This window comes from Candoia aspera, chromosome 2 (assembly GCF_035149785.1).
Source record: "Candoia aspera isolate rCanAsp1 chromosome 2, rCanAsp1.hap2, whole genome shotgun sequence".
NCBI lineage: Eukaryota > Metazoa > Chordata > Lepidosauria > Squamata > Boidae > Candoia > Candoia aspera.
This window is the reverse complement of record NC_086154.1, coordinates 151,469,678-151,487,667: the sequence shown is the minus strand read 5'-3', so window position 1 is coordinate 151,487,667 and position 17,990 is coordinate 151,469,678. Positions and strand designations below refer to the sequence as shown.

Below are 17,990 nucleotides of genomic sequence, written 5' to 3'. Positions count from 1 at the left end.
GCCTGCTTGCAGTGCTACAATAACCAATCTGCTTTCCCTTCCTTGTAAGACCAGGGTGCAACTTCCCATCATATCGTCCCCTTTATTATTCCTTCAATATTTGCTCCCAGGCCATTTTCCATGACTCACTCTCCCGTTTGCTTGATGAAGTATTCAGCCATATCAACGTCTACTGATTTGACATTGCAAAGATTACAAATTGAAGGGGTAGACAGAATTTTGTAATCTCTAGAGACACATCCTCTGCATGTCCCTGGGTCTGGTTTCACCAAGAGATTCCATGAGCTCAGAGGCTGAGTTGTGCCTATAACCTTTGCACACAAAAGTATATTTAGACTCTTTCCATGCTGTACCGCTGTTCCTACTGCAAAGCAGAATGGCAACCCCATGGAAATGTTGCAACGGTGGTTGCAACACTTGAGTCTGAGTCAGGCCATAGAAGGCTCCCTCCCTTCTACTGAAAAGTCAAAAGGTCGAGGTAGGCAGAGATACCAAAAGAACTATGAAAATGTACAATAATGTGAAAACTGTTACTGGTATGTTTTGTTACAAGGACAGAGAGCAGCCAAAAGCATTTAAAACACTGTAATGACATGGAGGTTCACTTTCTTAATTTCATTGATATGGCTAGGGATTTAAAAGTATCATCTATGGATTTTACTGAGGGTAAAAGTTGGGTGCAAGTGAGAAATCAAAGTAGGGGTGGGGAGTGAGAAACCCTTCTTTTTTTCCAAACCGAGGCCCAAAGTAGCAGCTCTAAAATAAGGATAAATACTTTGGCTATGGAATTCTGACATTGGAGGGAAGGAATGTAGTAAAACATCAGAACTGAAAGGAAAACTCTGAATATCAACAACACATTTAGGGTGTTAGATGAAAGCAGGTATTCTGAACGTAAAATAAGGGTTTGGACTGAGACGGGGAGATCTAGATTTAAACTCCATTCAGCCCTAAATTTTCATCTCTGCCATCAGCATGTGACGAACCCTTCTCACACAAACCTTCTAAAATTAAGAACTCAATAACATGACCCATGTGTTCCTGTGAAATGCAAACTTGACAGCTATTTCCCTTTGAGCAATCTGCCAATTCAACCTTTCTCATGTGAAACTCACCAGCTGCTGTCACAGGTCGTCCACTTCGTTCTTGATCACACAAATCAGTCTTCCCAGCGATGCACAGTACTCATGTCAACACAGTCATCACCGTAAACAATCTGCATTGGGCAGTATATTTCAGTAGGATTCCTTGGGCAGTCAAACATCCAGTCACGATGCATTGCTTAAAGTGCATTACAAGTACTCACTGCAGTCTTCCCTTTCAGGAACAACAGCAACATCACCTTCTTGCACAGCAACTTCAAACTGAAGTGAAAAAACAGAGGCTAAAGAACCCATCAGAGCTCCTAACAGCTTCTCAAACTTGGCAACTTTAAGACATGTGGACTTCAACTCCCAGAATTCCCCAGCCAGTATGCTGGCTGGGGAATTCTGGGAGCTGAACTCCACATGTCTTAAAGCTGCCAGGTTTGAGAAACACTGTCCTAACGTGTCCGTGCTGCCATCTTTTGGTGACTGATAACATCGGAAGGTTGCTTCCTTGAGAATTATTTACGCCTGGATAAGCTGTACTCTTGGTTGTTCATTTTCCAAATAGCAACTTCCACAGATTTCATTTATATTTATTTGCAATCTGGATCTTCTACCTCTGTACTATAATAGAGGAGCTTCCCAAATCTGGTACCTTCCAAAGATTATCCCTGATGTCTTTGGTGGGCAGCAGGTTTAGCTAAGTGCATCAGTTCAAGGCCACTTTTTTCCAAGGCTTCAAATGCAATATTGCAAGGAATGGTGCCAGCAAAGATGGGCCACTAGGTGGAGGTCTGAGGCCCCATAGCTTGGAGGTCCCTAAAATTAAGGACGTATCCATCTCTTATTTAAAAAACAACAGGTGAGGTTCTACAAAAATCTGCCCTCTCTCTGAGTTGTTCCCCAGCCTCAGAAGCTGTCTGGTTAGTTGTCTGCTGTTGCTCTTCCTCTGCGAAAGAAGCTGGGGGTCAAGTGGGTGAGAGGCACTGTTATTGTGCACTTTACAACAATCTGGTTCAGAGCCTTTTCATCTCTGGCTGTGTGCCCCATACTAGATTCTTACGATTTCTGTTGCTTAAAACCAGTGGCAAAAGGGCAACCACAGAGATAGCAAACTTTCTTTTTATGGGACAGGCCTTGCTTTGCTATTGAGGAAGCCAATGTATTGCTACACCATGGGACTGCTAGTCATAGGCAGAGAAGACAAAAATCACAATCACCAGTTTCCAGATTTGACCCTAATCACAACTCTGGCTCTACTTGCAATCTTTAATCCTTCCTCCAAAGACATATGCAATCTTTTAGTAAGCATTCACCACCCTTGTTGCAAGACAATTATGCAAAAGAGGAGACGAGGAGGAAAGGGTTTTTGTTAAAAAAAAAAACTTTCTGGACTTTTCAGGGAGAGATTCCCCTTTTTTAAAAAGGTATGTGAAAATTATTTTACAGCCTTGGCTAATTGTGCTGCCTCCAAATGATAGAAGACAGCTGTGCCAGTTTTGAATAGTTTTTGTCAGAGTCTCTCTCAGAGGCACAGGAAATGATATTTGGGCAGCAATAGAGGCCTGGGACTTTAGCTTGTTCATCCTGGTTTATAAGAATTATCCTGGCTCATCTATTTAATCTCAGAATAGCTCAGTTGAAAGCGGCCACCCAGTGAGCTCTGTAATGTGAGCATAATTTCTGAGTCCAGAACTCCAAACTTCAACAATCCATTACACAACATCAGTTCTGTCCAACAGGCATCCATAGCAGGAACAGGAAGTGCATGAACTCATGGCTAAGTAAGTCGCGGGTGGAGACACCACCCTTCCCAGGCTCTAGAAGCCACACAGAGGTGATTCAGCAACTTCTTGGAAGACTCTGGAGAAAAGACAAGTGGGCAGCCTTTCTGGATTTAAGTCTGTTGGACCACTATATTCTGAGCAAATTTCTGTACAAAAACTTTCTGCTTTGAAGAATTTTGCTAAGTGGGAATACAAAACTCATTAAAAAAGTTACTGGATACCAATTTTCTCTCCAGAAATGAAGATCAATTTGGTGCTGATTCATATGAAGATTAAATCAAATTGTCTTCCATTTGTCACTGCCTGTTTGTGCCCTTGATACTAAAATGTTTAAGAATGAATATGCTTCTACTATAGATCAAGGGTTGCTCTTTCACTATACTTCTCTTACATGTTAATGTTATCTTTGAGTTTTTAAATAAACTACTAGTAACAGCTTTCACGAAATTACCAGGAAATTCCACCGAAATGGGCAACTGTTACGGCTGCTGGCATAACTGCGTCCACTTCTTTTTTAAAACTAAGGTAAAAAAAGGAAACTTACTGCAAACGGTTTTCATTAGCAGTGCACAAAACATTCTGAATTTGAGCAGGCTCATTCTGAGTTCAAACCATATAACAAGGGATGTTCAAAATATTCCAGAAATGTTCCCAGCAAAAAAAGGTCTTGAATTTTGAGAAAAACTCAAAACTATTGGAGGTCTGTGTGTGTGCAGGTGTTCCAGAAAGGAAGAATCTGTCCTGAGAAATGATTAGCAAAGGAGGTTTTATAACTACAATAGAAAGGAGATTTACTTCCAGAAAATACATTATAGGGATAGGCACCTAAGAGCCTACCAGGAGGGGAGTCAGCATCTGCTCTGTGCATGTGCCTGAGAAAGGCAGAAAGAAGTAACCTCAGATTAGTATTCTCTTAGACAAAAAGCAGCAAGGAGACAAAAAGGGGACAGTGAGTGCATCACGAATCATATACCTTCCCTCCACCACCTTTTGTGGTCAGCAGGCTGTGAAGTGTTGCAAACTCAGTGCCACAAACAGCATCAGAACACTGCTGGTAAAACCAGGATAGCTCTTTTGAACCTGAACTAGTGTGTCCAAATGGCATTTCAAGCTCTAAATATTTCAAATACAAAGCATTTTGCGCACTTTTAGCTGTAAGAGGATCTTTTCTATTAAATTATGTACACGTTTCAAAGAACTTGCAATAAACATCAACGCTGGAAAATTTGAAGTACTACATCTTTACAAATTCAAATGTTGATCTGTTCCCTCAGAGCAGACAAGTAGTCATTTATGAATGTTCTGCAGAGCAAAAATAAGAACATGTTTAATGGAAAAACATCACCATCATCGTCATGTTAACAGAGAAACAGGAATACTGCACTGGGCAGGGCCGGTCCCTCTGCATGTCCTTCTAGGCAACAAATCCCAGTGCTCCAGCCATATTATCACAGTTTATTCTGTAGCCATACTATCACCTTTTTGCTTCTCTGTCAATGACAAGCAATTTGCATTTAATCACTTTCCTGCAAATGCTTCAGTAAGTTAGTGAGCCCCAGACGTATCATAAGACCTTTTTTCTTTACAGGGTAAAATTTAAGATACTTCACCTCTGAGGACTTTTCTATTGTCAGGAAGCTGACAAACCAGGGAAACAAAAGATGGGAAGAAATAAAATGGAAAATTCCTTCTGTGGGCTAATAAATGCTTTCTAAATAAGAATATATGAAATACGCAGAGTAGTTACTGCAGTGCTACATTGCCCTGGACTTCCACACTGAAGACCTTAAGCTATGGTGGGAAAAAACTGTTTTCCACAGAAGAACGTAACAGTAAGCATTCCTAGCATCTACCCTCAAAATATATTTTTCACTGCAGAAAAACTAACACAATATTCTCCTCATAAAAACTGTAAAATCTTAGTTCTGTGAAAATACAAGTCTGCTGTTCCAATTTCTACTCAGGAGCATCGAAGGACAGCCACTGTTTGTTTCTGAAAACAAGATTCTAGACTAAAAAAACCCAAAACCCTGGTCTAATTCAGCAAGGTCTTTCTGCTGTTTTTCTGAAATACGTTATATAATATTAAATAGTGTTTCTACTTTTCCTCACCTTGTTTCATTAACTTCCAGAGCAATACCACATCATTTTTCACCTGAAAGCTTTTATTTCAAGGCTGCCTATATTCAAGGACAGATGACGACTCAGGCAAAAAGTTTAGTTTTAATGTATATATTTAAAAAAATGCACAAAATGGTCAGTCTTTCTTTGACAAACGGGCTAGGGGAAATCACTGTAGGGCAACCGGAAGGGATAGAGCGGACTGTATCGCGAGTCATGCCACAACAGTTTCTTTTCCAAGAAGGAGATGGTGTCCAGGGTAAGCACCAGGGTTTCATACTTCAGCATGCTGTGCACATTGAGACCTGTGGGTGGAAAAGGAAGATGGTCTTCAGCTTATTTGGCTCCACAGGTGAAAAGCAGGAAAGAAGCAGTCCTCAGCCCCAGAGGCCCCCAAGAACTTGTGGAGCAGAAATGTTTGGAAACATTGTTAGCTCTGAAAGATGAGGCTGGCCTAAGTGTGGCCCTCAAACAAAATACAATGACGAGATGCGGTCCTCCCACTGAAAATGGTTATGGATTCCTGCTCTTAGGGCAGTGCAAAGGCAGGGAGCAACTCAGCCATTCTTCCTGCATGCTGACAAGCCTGCCTACCAGAAGTGCTTTTGGGATGTTGGCCACAGAAAGTGGCAAACCCAAGTTTGGCCCCTTGCACGGTGTTGCTTGGCCTCTCGGTTGCTGGCTTGAAACAATAGAAAAGGACTGGGAGGAAAGAAGGACGCAACCCTGTGGCATTTGCTGCAGGCAAAACCTGCCCTGGGCAACCTAATACAGGCAGGGCTTCATAGGTGAGGTAGAACATTTGCGGTGGAGGAAGGGAAGTGCTGAAGATTTCTTATGGCCCTTTATTGGAACTGGCCTTCTTAGCAAATCCTTGGTGCTCTCTTGCCAGATAAGGGGCTGCCAATCATATATTCTTTCTGGTAGCAGCCTCCCAGATCTGCAGTTAGTATTTTCAGGCGGTATCTGTAAATACTAAGTTAGTTTATGAAAATTAAGAATCAGGGCTTTTTCCCTAGAGAGACCAGCTGCCCTGTCATTCTTTTTTAATATAAACTTTTATGCAAGGTGGGTTCTATGTAATCAATCCCTTTTATTTCTTGCCAAGACTACAGTGGGATGACCCATAGCACAGCCCTAAGCAATAAAAGATGAAGCACGTCATTCCCAAAAGTGGAAAAGGACAAGAGTGTTTTCAGCATCATTCCTGAGACAGGAATTACTATGCTGTTTAGAGACTGAGAAGGGAAGGACAGGGGCCCATGACTGGTTATATAGCCTCTTCATCTGTTGAAGAATCCTACCCATCCACCCCAACTCACCTATTGCTGGTAGTACTGTGAAAGTTTTGAGGTCGCTTGTTGCAGACTTGATGTTTTCAGGTACTTCATTGCTGGAAGCCAAGAAGGGGAAATCAGGTACGTTATGCAAGCTCAGATCTAGGATCTCCTGAATGCAAACTTCTAGCCAGTGCACTCCATTTGCTGAGTGGAATCTCTTCTATCTGCTGCCTCAAGTCCCTCCCACCTCTGGGGAGTGGGGTCTTGCACTAGAGGAGCAGTGCTGAAAGAGGAACAGCACATTTCCTTAGTAGAGGAATTCAGGCTTCCTTAAGAATGAGGCTTCAGAAGCCTCAGCAAGATATCAGGGTTCTAGAGCAGGGAGAGGAAACCTCAGGCAACCTTTAGAGCATGCTGGCCATGGAATTCTGGGAGTTGAAGTCCACCCATCTTAAAGTTCCCAAAGTTGAGAAACATTGCTTTAGAGAGTCTGCTCCCTGTGGCTCTCCTGCTCTCCCCCCTCCCCCCATCATAAGCACTGAGAATTGTGCTTCCTGACATTCCATTTATTGCCTTCAAGGGTATCCCAATTCTGGAGCTTCGGAAGAAGGTTGGCTACAAATACCGTTATTAGGGAAAGGTGTTCTGTATCTGTTCCAAGGTACAAAAAGAAATCTATTTCAGTATCAGGCCCTTCCATTAATCATGCAGCAGGAGCTCAAGAACTCTGTACCACAATCAAAAGGTGCTGGATTTCTGGCCACTCTACAAAGAGGTCTTTGCATGCCTAAGCAAAAATCAGAAACCTTTACAATGTGACTTTGGGGAGTTTATGATTAGGGGTATTTCAAAACTTAGATTAAATCATAAGCTATATGGCTGAAACAAAAGCTGTATTGGGCAGAATGATGTCCTGATCCTAAAATACTATACTAGATGCACTTGGAAAGTGGGTATCCCAAATCGGATCCATTCCCTGCTCTGATGCAAACAAGAAGCTTATCTAATAACACTCATGGGAAGATTATACTTGATATAACATGAATGCTAGCAATCTACAAACTTTTTACTGTGGAAAAAATACCTACATTAAAGACACAGTTTCAGGGGCAGGCATATTGGGTCTCACTGTACTGTCATCCTTAATGGCTCGCGAATGTGGTCATGACACACACCCAAAGTTCCTGTGATTGGTCAATTCATGGGAAGATTAATAGCAATGGACAAGCTTTCATTTGGGAGCTTGTAGGGTAACACTGGTCTTCTCATTCAGACTCCCTCTAGCTAACCTGTGGCTCCCCTGAGATGCAGCTTGAAAACAGATTTACAGAAACTGTTTCCGTGGCTGAAGAGACCAGCAGTCCTTGACAAAATAAGGAATTCTACATGGGGCAAGGGGGACTCCATCCTCGTCTACCTCCCCAACCAAAGTCAACTCACACATCCACGAACAACACCGATCTTCCCCAATGCCTGTAGCGAGCCAAGTCCAACAAATACTGAGGATCGAAGGTTGGCATTTCTAGAGAGTCCACAACATGGAGATCACCCTGCAGGTTGGGGAAAAAATAAGGACCTCTATATGATTCAGAGGCAGGTTGACTATTGAGCTACTCCACCAGAGGCCCTATTTCTGGAACCCATCAGTTTCTCTTCCTTCCACTCCTTTCTCAGATTTGTTTAGGAAATCCAAAAGCTCAGGAGAAGAGCACAAGCTTTGTATGCAGGTTCAGTCTCACTCATTAATGAAACTTAACAGCTAGACAAGAACCACCCTGTCCTGTGTCCCAAAGAACAAACTCCTGTTGATCACAGTACACATTGAAAGATATATCAAGGGGAAGCAACCAGCTATTTTGGACTACAATTCCCAGTGTCTCTTGCTATTGACCATCTGCCTGAGGCTATTAGAAGCATAAGTCTGGAAGGCAGCAGGTTGCCCTAGCCTAGGGATGTTCAATAACGGTCAGATTCAATTTTTTGTGTCTGTGGGCAGATGCCTTTGAGTCAGTCTTGACTCTTGGTGACTGCCTGGACAAGTCCCTGCAGTTGTTTTGGCAAGTTTTTTGGAAGTGGTTTGCTACTGCCTTCTTCCTAGGGCTAAGAGAGTGATTGGCCCAAAGTCACCCAGCTGGCTTTGTGCCTGAGACAGGACTAGAACTCACAGTCTCCTGGTTTCTACCCTAGTACCTTTAACCACTAGACCAAACTGGCTCTTAAGATTCAATATAACACAGCAAATTTCACAAGGCCCTTGGCTTATCCAAGGGGCCTCCACCTAGCGCTGAAGTGCAATTCCCAGCATCCCTCACCATTGGCCAGGCTGGTTGGCATAACTGGGAATTGTAGTTTACAACTTTCTGAAGGGTATTCCCACACCCCAGCTTAATCCCTCCAATTTTTCATTCCCAACACAAACTAAACCCAAGTATTTGCAAATTCACTTCTTCCCACTTATCCCTTCAGTACTATCTCCAGAATGTAAGATCGTAAATTGCTCAGCTGTTATTCTGTAAAACTGTATTACTATATGACTGCGCTGCACAAAACATTAAAATGAACAATTACCATAACAATGACAGCCTGCTCAGGAAGTTCGTTTTAAGGGTACAGAAATTTTCTATAGCGGCAAACAAATGATTCTGCCTTGATTGCAAACATTTCCTAATGCTTGGGAGTAAAAGAAAAAGGGCTGAGACAGAAGGTGCATAAGCAGCATCATTCTCCATGGGAGCTTAGAGAAGGAGAAGACTCCAGGAGAAAGAGGGTTGTGTGCCATCCATGTGCAAAAATAGAGATAAGTCTGAGAGATCAAGGTTGAGAAAGAAATGTCAGGAAGATCAGAACCCAATGCTGGTGGTGGCAGGGGAAAGGGGCTCACTAGAGATGCACTAAGCCCACTGTTTCCTAAACACTACTGGGCTGAACACCAACATGGTTTGTGCTTTGCAGATTCCACATTCCCTTGCTTTTGCTGCTTGAAAGATTTCTACATGAAAACTCCAATCCTTACCCCAGTGCGGGTTTAACATCCCTGCCCATTAAAAGCCTCCATACCCCCCAAGCCAATCAATCAATCCAGCCAAAATACTGCAACACACCCCTGAGGCTTAAACAAAGCTGCATGTTCCTTCTCCAAAACCCCTCGCTCTCCCTACTTAGCTCTAGAGACTTTTGTGCAAAAGCACGCAAAATACTTGCAATATCAGAAACACAATATACATGCTGTGAACATACATCAATTTAAACGCAGAACACCTAGAAAATTATTCAGCAAAAATGCTAGAAACCAAGAATATTCTCTTCCATTCATTAACAGAGCCTGTCATTTCTCTGGCTTCTGAGCCAGCCTGACGAAGAATGGCAGCTGCTTTAAAAGTTCCTTTTTAACTTTAATGAGTAGATCCCTTAAAGCAGCTATAATGTTTCTCGGGCTTGTACAAATGCCCATTTTAATGGATCGCAGTGGGCTCATGAGAGTTCCAAAGCACTTTTCCCTAATTATTTCTGAACTGCACAGAGCCCTACTAAAGGGAGCAATCAATCTTGGAAAACTAGCTAGGAATCAACCCAAGAACCATAGCTTCTCCCAGACAGACCAGGGCAGAACAACAGGCCTTCACATGGCCATGTGGCTCTCGTACCTGTATCTGCTTGGTTGTCAGCGCCATCTTGAGGCCGAGGACGCGCACTTTCATGGGAAGCATATAGTAATAGCTAGTGGGGCCACGGGGGCCAAAAGCCACGCCACCTAGAAGGGAAACAGGAACAGTCGGAGAAGTCAAAGAGCCACCAGCCAGAGCCCCACTGTTACACAACTGGGGCTGGCTATGAGCAGCAGAACCAAGGGGCAGGGCGATGTTGAGTTCAAGTATTGGGCTCAAACTGGAGAAACCCTGGCTCAAGGCCACCCTCAGCCACTGAAGCTCACTGGGTATGTGGGGCCAGTCACACACTCTCTAGCCGCCTACCACAAGGAGGCCATGAGAAAATGAGAGTGCTATGTATGTTGCCCCCAGGATATATACTGTATAAAGGTGGTCCTCAGTTAATGACTACTCATTCAGCGACAGTTTGAACTCGATAGCACTGAACAAGTGGTACTTACAACCAGTCCTTGTACTCACGGCCGCTGCAGTGTCCCTGTGGTCATGTGATTGCGATCCAGGTGCTTGGCACCTGGCTCGCAATTACGACATTGTAGTGTCCTGTGGGCACGTGGTCCATTTGCAACCTTCTTTGCTGGCTTCCTAAAAGTCAATGGGGAAGCCGGCAGAAGGTCACAAATGGCAACCACATGACATTGTGCTTAGCAAAGTTGTAGGATTTGCTTAATGATGGCAACCAGAAGTGCTGGGATTCCCATCGCTAAGCGGCGTGGTCATGTGACATCGCACTTTATGACCACGTCACTCAGTGACAGAAATTCCAGTCCCAATTGCTGTTGTTAAGTGAGGACTACTTGTACTGTCTTGAGCTCTGGAGGAAAAGCAGGCAAGAAGTTTAACAAACAAATAAAATTAAGAGTAACAGTAGCTTTTATGATGTGCTGAGAGAACATATCAGAATGGGATTTCACCATCCTGCTCAAAAGCCACAAAACAAATTACAGGATTATGTATTTGTGATTCTTTAAACCATCTTTAATGAAATAAAGCTTCCAGAGTGACCTATTTACAAAAGCAAAAAAAAAAAATCATCATCCCTGCCCATAGACTTATGATCTGAAAGATGTGAAACCAAAAGAAAACTAGTGGAAAGGAGAAAAAGCAAGGCAAGCAGCAATGTTTACCTTGAAATAATACATCTTTCAAAACTATCAGTGAGATATAATCTATTTTGGGCTCCTCTGCCATGGCCTGATGGACTGGCTACATTCCCCACTTTATTTCAAGACGTGGGAAGAGCTGAGAAGCAGAGACAGAAGGTTTCACTTACCTCCACGCCATAAAGGTGATCGGATGCTGCCTTGCCGGGCCCTACCCGTGCCCTTCTGCCTCCAGGGTTTCCTACCGCCCCCACGCATCTCAGCCCGGGTCTTGGCCTTGGCATAACTCTGGAACGATAAGCAAGATCCCAGGCTAAGGCTCGAGCAGCATAGGTCAGAAAGGAAGTTCACCAGTGTTCAGTGAAGTTCCTGCTTCTCATTTCACTCACTCTTTCAACAGTTTTACAGGTTAGCTCATTATAACCTCTCTCCTACAGATCCAGGAGCAGCTAAGACAGAACAGACTGCCTGATGGAATTCACGGGTTAGGCCAAATTTGAACCAGGAACTTCTCTTACCAGCTTCTTCGGATAACTTCTCCACTACACAAAAAGCAAACAGCCTCCTTCTATCTTCACCTTTAGGTCCCCCTTCCCACAGTTTCTGTTCAATTTTTTTTTTCCAGTGCCTTTTCAGACTCAGGCCTTTTTCTTTCACTCCCAAGGATTAGGAAATGCTTGGTAGTGATTTGCAGGAGCAACTTGCAACCTTCTGCCAGCTTCCCCATTGACTTGTGGGAAGCCGGCAGGGAAGGCTGCAAATGGCAGTCATGTGACTATGGGATACTACAACATCGTAGTTGCCTAACCCTAACCCTAACCCAAATCGCAATCACATGACCACAGGGAAGTGATGACAGCCACAACTATTAGGACCAGTCATAAGCACCATCTATGAGGACCCACGCATTCAGCGGCATCATAACTTTGAACAGTCGCTGAACAAGTGGTTGTTAAGTGAGGACTACCTTAAAGCATTTTTTAAAGCCTCTGCTTGTGTTACTTCTCTGGCTCGCAATTACAACATTGCAGCATCCTGTGGTAACGTGATCACCATCTGCGACCTTCCCTGCCAGCTTCCCACAAGCAAAGTCAATGGAGAAGCCAGCAGGAAGTCACAACTCACGGCCACAAGGTCCTTGCTTAACAACCGCAACCAGGGCTGCTGGAATTGCCATCACTAAGCAGCACAGTCACATGACATCACGCTTTACAATGGTGTTGCTTAGCAACAGTTTCTGGTCCCAATTACCACTGTTAAGCAAGGACTACCTGTACCGTTCTTTTAACTATGGAAACCTCCGCTCCGCAGTTCCAGGAATAACAGAAACCCCTCATTCTGTGACACAGTCCTGCCCACTTTGCTTCACCACTATGCCCAGAAAATGTGCTGGGTGGCTCCCAACCACCAAGATTGCTCACTTTTGCTGTTTAAATTCAGTCTGGTAATCCTTGGCATGTCTGGGCAGCTCCTCTACTGTACATGCCCACCATAATGCTACCAAGGAGGTGACCATGAGGAGGAGAAGAAATACACAAGGCAGGCAGCACACAGGATAGAGGATGGAATCTAATAATACAGGCAGGCTGTCTTTATACTGTAACATAAATCCAGAAACAGTACATAATTTTGTATGGATGAAGTATAGTGCAGGGCTATGCAAAAATTAATTTCCCAAGACTCTCAACTTTTTTTAAAAAGGGGGGGGCAGATGCGTGGTCCTTATGGCTGCAAAGTATGTAAGCCACAGCTGTTGAAAGAGCCACGGCACATTTGTGCTTCCTTTGGAGTGGGAGAAATATAAGGCTGCCCAGACATTCAGCTTCACCCAGGAAGACTGTCTGGGAATGGCAGCCCTTTTCACATGGATGTGCCCTTCTAAGCTTAGTGCACAAGCCTCTCTGGCCAGGTGACCTCAAGTGTGGCTTGGTCATCCAAGGCATTCATTGCAGTCTACGTTCCGATACTCACAATTCTTTTGAAGTTCTTCTGCCAGATGGCCACTTCATGTAGGACATCAATGCTGAGAGGGAAAAATATAGAGACGTGTTTCAGACAGAAGCAACAGCTAGTAAAATGAATGAGAAGCAGATAAGGCAACAGCAACCATACAACAGAAAGAGGCACGGGAAAACTAATTTGGTATCTAATATCATGATATTGGTGCCCTAGAATTTCCCAGCTGCTCATAGCTCTAAGAGCTGAGATATGCACATGTCAGATTTCAGCTGCTCTACAACTCTGATTTCTAAGAACCCTGCGGTCCAGAAGAACAGATTCATACGGATGACCAAGTTTGCCAGGTGCTGTCCTTGGAGATGATTCCTAATGCTTTAAAATCTCCAAAGGTCTCGCTTGTAAACCCTTATTTAACTTTATTCCTTGCCCCATCCCTTCTGTCATTGCTCCCTACTCCCTCCCCTGTTACAGATCTCTGTATCCTTTTTGGGAGGGGAGGGAGAGAGGTAGATAGCTTGCTCAATTTCAGCCATCTCCGCAATTACAAGTTTTATGGAAATGAGTAACAGTCTTTACCGGGGCATCACTGCAAAAACATCTGGATGCAGGTCTACCAAGCCCAGGTGCCTGGCATCGTAATGCTGCAATGACTCAATCCAGGCTTGGACAGGCATAAGGTGTTTGGGGACAGGGAGGCTGCACTTCCGCAGAATTGGGTCACTGGAGACTACGTCAGGATATGCTTCTAAGAGATGGCAAAAGAAAAAGACAAGATGCAATCACTGCAGAGGATCCTCTGGATGGGACAAAGGAGCTACCCACAATACCTAACGCGTATTACATTCTGAGTAATCAATATGCGCGCACACACACCACGTATCAAGAAACAAACAAAGTATTCCTCATCCAGTTTATAAATACTAGCTTCATCCACCCAGAGAAAATGCTGCTGCTTCATCATAGGTGGCTTCTTTAAATGCCAGTGTCAGAACATTTTCCCCGAGAATCCAATAAAAGATTTCAGAGCAAACACTGAAAAAATATTTAAAGGAACTAAGGACCATCACCAACATTATTCACAGATAACTGAACTGAAACACTTATTTCCCATTTCTAAATGCCTGCATTAAATGTGTAGGAGCGTTGTAAGCAAGCGTTTGCCTAAAGAGGTTATCCCATCTTACCACATGGAACGTATCAACTCTTCTTCCTCAGCAGTAATGGGTTCTGCAGCAAAGGCAATGCAAAGCATCTGAAAGAGGCTCTTCACAAAACCTGTTAGCACAAGTGAAGCTCCCTCCTTGAAGCTTTGAAAGAGCAGCTGCAAGTGAAGAGGTTGTGCGTACACACACAAACACCCCTGCACATAGTAGCAGCAAGCCTTTAAAGCAACCTTGGGAGAATTCCCAAAGTTGTATCTGTTTGAATACTTTGCAGACAAGTGTTTTGCTAATACACTTTATGAAGAACCTCTTTCAAATACTTTGCACGTCCCTAATATGGACACAGGGAATTGGAAAAAGGAGAGAGTCCCAGAAAAATTCCATAAAAACCTCCAGCATGGATGAACAAGGAATTTTTTTCTGTGAGAAATTCTAAACCATAGCAGTTTTCATTTCCTAATCCGACTGAGATGCGATTCATCACATATCTGAGTCATTTAAAACAAACAAAAAATTGGCTGGGGGATAATGGAAATTGTAACCTAACTCAACTGGAAGAGAACAGGTTGGGAGAGAATAATTTACTTTTTTTTTTTTAATGAAGTCTCCAATGTTTCTTAACCATCCTTTTTTTTTTCTTGGTCTGAAGAGCTGACCACACAATTAAATTTCTAAGGAAAGCCTTCTGAAAAAAATTATAATTTTCATTTCAGATCTGATTGGCATCGGATCTGTTCAATACGTTACCATTTGGGAACAATCCTGGGAAGGCTCACAGGGTTGCTTCAAAAGCTTCCTGCTCCTGTGCATTTCTAAAACATGTTTTTACAAAATAATATTGGAAGAGGACAAACAATTCCTATTCCCTACTGCACATCACAGTCTGGAGCAGGCATCAGTAATGTATTTGGTGATGCATTCAATTAACTCAGTACCAATAGCACAGTGGTTACAGTGCTGGCCTAAGGCTGGGAAAACTTGGCCTCTACTCTAATGCCATTCTGTCAAGGAATTCAGTTAGTAACCCTGGTCCAGCCATTAACTCTCAGCCTAACCTAGTTCACAGAACTGCTGTTATAACAACTTGTGGTGATGGGGAGGAATCACATATACCATCTTTAGCTGTTTGGGGAAAGCAGAATATAAATGCATATACACAGAAGTAAAAAATGCTCTATTTCCATGAAATATACTTACTTTGCAGTGAAGTTTCATCCACCACAGCAGCTGAACCATCTGCGTTGCCAACCAGACTTTGTTCTTTTGACAGTGTAGAAAGAAGCTTGGAATGGAAAGTAAAACAGAGAGGATCTCCAGCGCAAAGGCAGCACTCAGGCACAATGATAAACCACAGTAAAGCATGAGAGAGAGAGAAAAGGTCACAGGCAAATGACCAGGCTCGTGGCTAATTCCCTTTCTTCCAGTTGGCTGAAACAGGAATAAGCTAGAATTCAGTTTCACTTTGGCAGCTTGATTTTTGGTTGCCTGCAAACTGGGAATTGTGGTTTAAAGGCCGGGCCACGGGGGAGCCAGAGGTCCACTTTAAAACACCTGAAGAATAATCTGATCTGCGGTTCACTGGATCAGTGTGTTGTGGATGGACTGTCATTAGGCTGCTTAGTTTGCCCCACTACTACTTATACCTGGAATATCCTTTCCTGTACCCATCCTTTTTTCTCTTTGCAAAGGCAAATAAAACATCTGAGATGAAACACAGCACAGAGCTCCAATTCTGTGCATCCTTACGGTAGCACAGTGCTTAATGAGTTGATGCAGAGGACATTAAAAGAAGTGGAAGAGTGTCTTTTCATATCCATCCCATTACCCTTGCCATCATCTTTTCTCTCATCACCCCCCCAGTTCCCTGTGCTACTGAAATATGGACAACTCACTCAAGCAGGAATAGGCCTTTTCTACTTATGATCTCCCATATTTTTTTTCCTATGTAGCTTTGTAAAATTCATTGATGGGTATAAAAATCAGCCACACTTGCCAATTAGTGCATTTGTTGAACTACATACCAGCAAACCAATTTAATCTACAGTGCTGTCCAACCACAGTCAGTGTGATTAGTTATGGTTCAGTGTTTCATGCAAATGCTGCAACCAGGGTTAATGCAGTAAACCAAGACTAAGTTATTAATGAATAAGTAATGAAAGCCCCTTTCAACAGTACACTGCAAGAAGGTATCACTTTCCTGAAAAGCCTGCAAATACCCTTGCAGGCTTTCTGCATCATGGCACTGCTCAAATGCATTGGACTACAAGTCCCACAATCCCAACAACCACCTCTTCTGAAAAGAGTGCTATCTTAGAAAGAGGCCATGCTCATGCAACATGCTAAAACATAGGTATCTTAATATTGTTTCTGAATTAAACAAAATTAGCTGGGGTTACACAGTATACATAGCCCCCAAACAAAACAAACTTTGATTTATAGTGTTCTGTGAACTCAGAATGTCCTCACGTACTGAAACGTATGCTTATACTGCCACAACCGCCAACTGTGAAGAGTTAAAATTCAGTCACCCTAATTTAGGATAGATTAACTCAATACCTAACGAACATGTTGCTGTCCCAAAAAGAGATGAGACGACTAGAAACATCTTACAGCTATTTGTCGAAAGTGGAGACTCCATGTGTAGAAGCAGTATACACCTGCACAGAAAATACTGGGGGGAATCAAGCATGACCGAAGTCTTGATACCGTGCTAGTAGGTTTTCTCAAAGGTCATCTAATGGGTCCCTAGAGGACCCGGTTCCATGCACAACAAATCCTTCCCGACCACCCCGTAGCTTCCTGCCCGACTTCACACTCTCTCTCACCCGCGAAGCAGCTCTCAGGCTCGACAACGGAGCCAACAGCCGGATCATTGCGGCGAACCCCGCTCACGGCAAGAAGCGGGACACATGCGCACTAGAGGTTGTGCCGATTCCGGCTCGAAGTGATGACGTCACCCCCACGAACACTTTCATTTGCTGTTGGCGCAGAAATATTTAAAAAGTGCAGGAGGGACAAGGTAGTTGAGGCTTTGGGTGTCCTTCATTTTAAAGCCGATCTTGAAGAGTGCGTTCAACACAGTAAAGGCAAGGAAGCTCCAAGTCATCTAGATAAAAAAATAAATCCATTGATAAACTCACGTGTGTGTACCATACCGTCAGCAACGGAAGTAGTCTCTTGTAACCGGAAGTTGACTTTGCCTCACCACGTCCTTTATAATCTCCGATGAGCTAAACCCGTTTTCAGGAGGTCAGGGGCGGGGCCTAAAACTAGTGGGCGTAGACTAGACACAAAGCAAGGCGGAAGGCTGAGGGGACGCGGAGGAGATGCAAATCGAAAGGACTGAGAGACGGGAAGGAGATTTGGGCAAAGCCAAGCTAACTTTTGTAGGATCGTCTAGAGCGGTGTGTCTCAACTTTGGCGGCTTTAAGCTGTGTGGGCGCTGTGTGGACTTCAACTCCTAGAATTCCCCAGCCGCTATGGCGGTTAGGGAATTCTGGGAGTTGAAGTCCACACAGCTTAAAGCCGCCAAGGTTGAGACGCACCGGCCTAGAGTGGTGCTGTGGCTTGCGGGTCGGACTGAAGGAGATCCAGGTCTGCAAGAAAACAACAAGGCGCAGAAAGCACCAAGGGCTCCACAATCCACATTTAATCCCTGCTTAGTCACCAAGTCAGTGCGTAGCCTTGGCACGATGTCTCTCATTCTCTGTTTAACCCACCTTGCAGGATTGTTGCAAGTATTTTTTTTAAAGGCAGGCAGACAACTATATTTTGTTCCCAGTGTGTAGGAAAGAATTGAATTGTTATCATTACGCAGTATGTTT

The 17,990-nt window shown here is 43.6% G+C and overlaps 1 protein-coding gene across 1 annotated transcript; it reads right to left on the bottom strand.

The window, feature by feature from the left end:
* Positions 1-5,079: 5,079 nt before the first annotated feature.
* On the bottom strand, positions 5,080-17,173 carry MRPL4 (mitochondrial ribosomal protein L4). Its single transcript, XM_063294308.1, has 9 exons — positions 16,992-17,173; positions 15,364-15,448; positions 13,580-13,748; positions 13,016-13,067; positions 11,215-11,332; positions 9,921-10,027; positions 7,717-7,826; positions 6,319-6,389; positions 5,080-5,301 (listed from the first exon to the last, which is right to left on the bottom strand). Exons 1-9 carry the CDS (start codon positions 17,037-17,039, stop codon positions 5,156-5,158), a joined length of 906 nt encoding a protein of 301 aa, XP_063150378.1. The 5' UTR covers positions 17,040-17,173; the 3' UTR covers positions 5,080-5,155.
* Between the last annotated feature and the right edge of the window lie 817 nt (positions 17,174-17,990).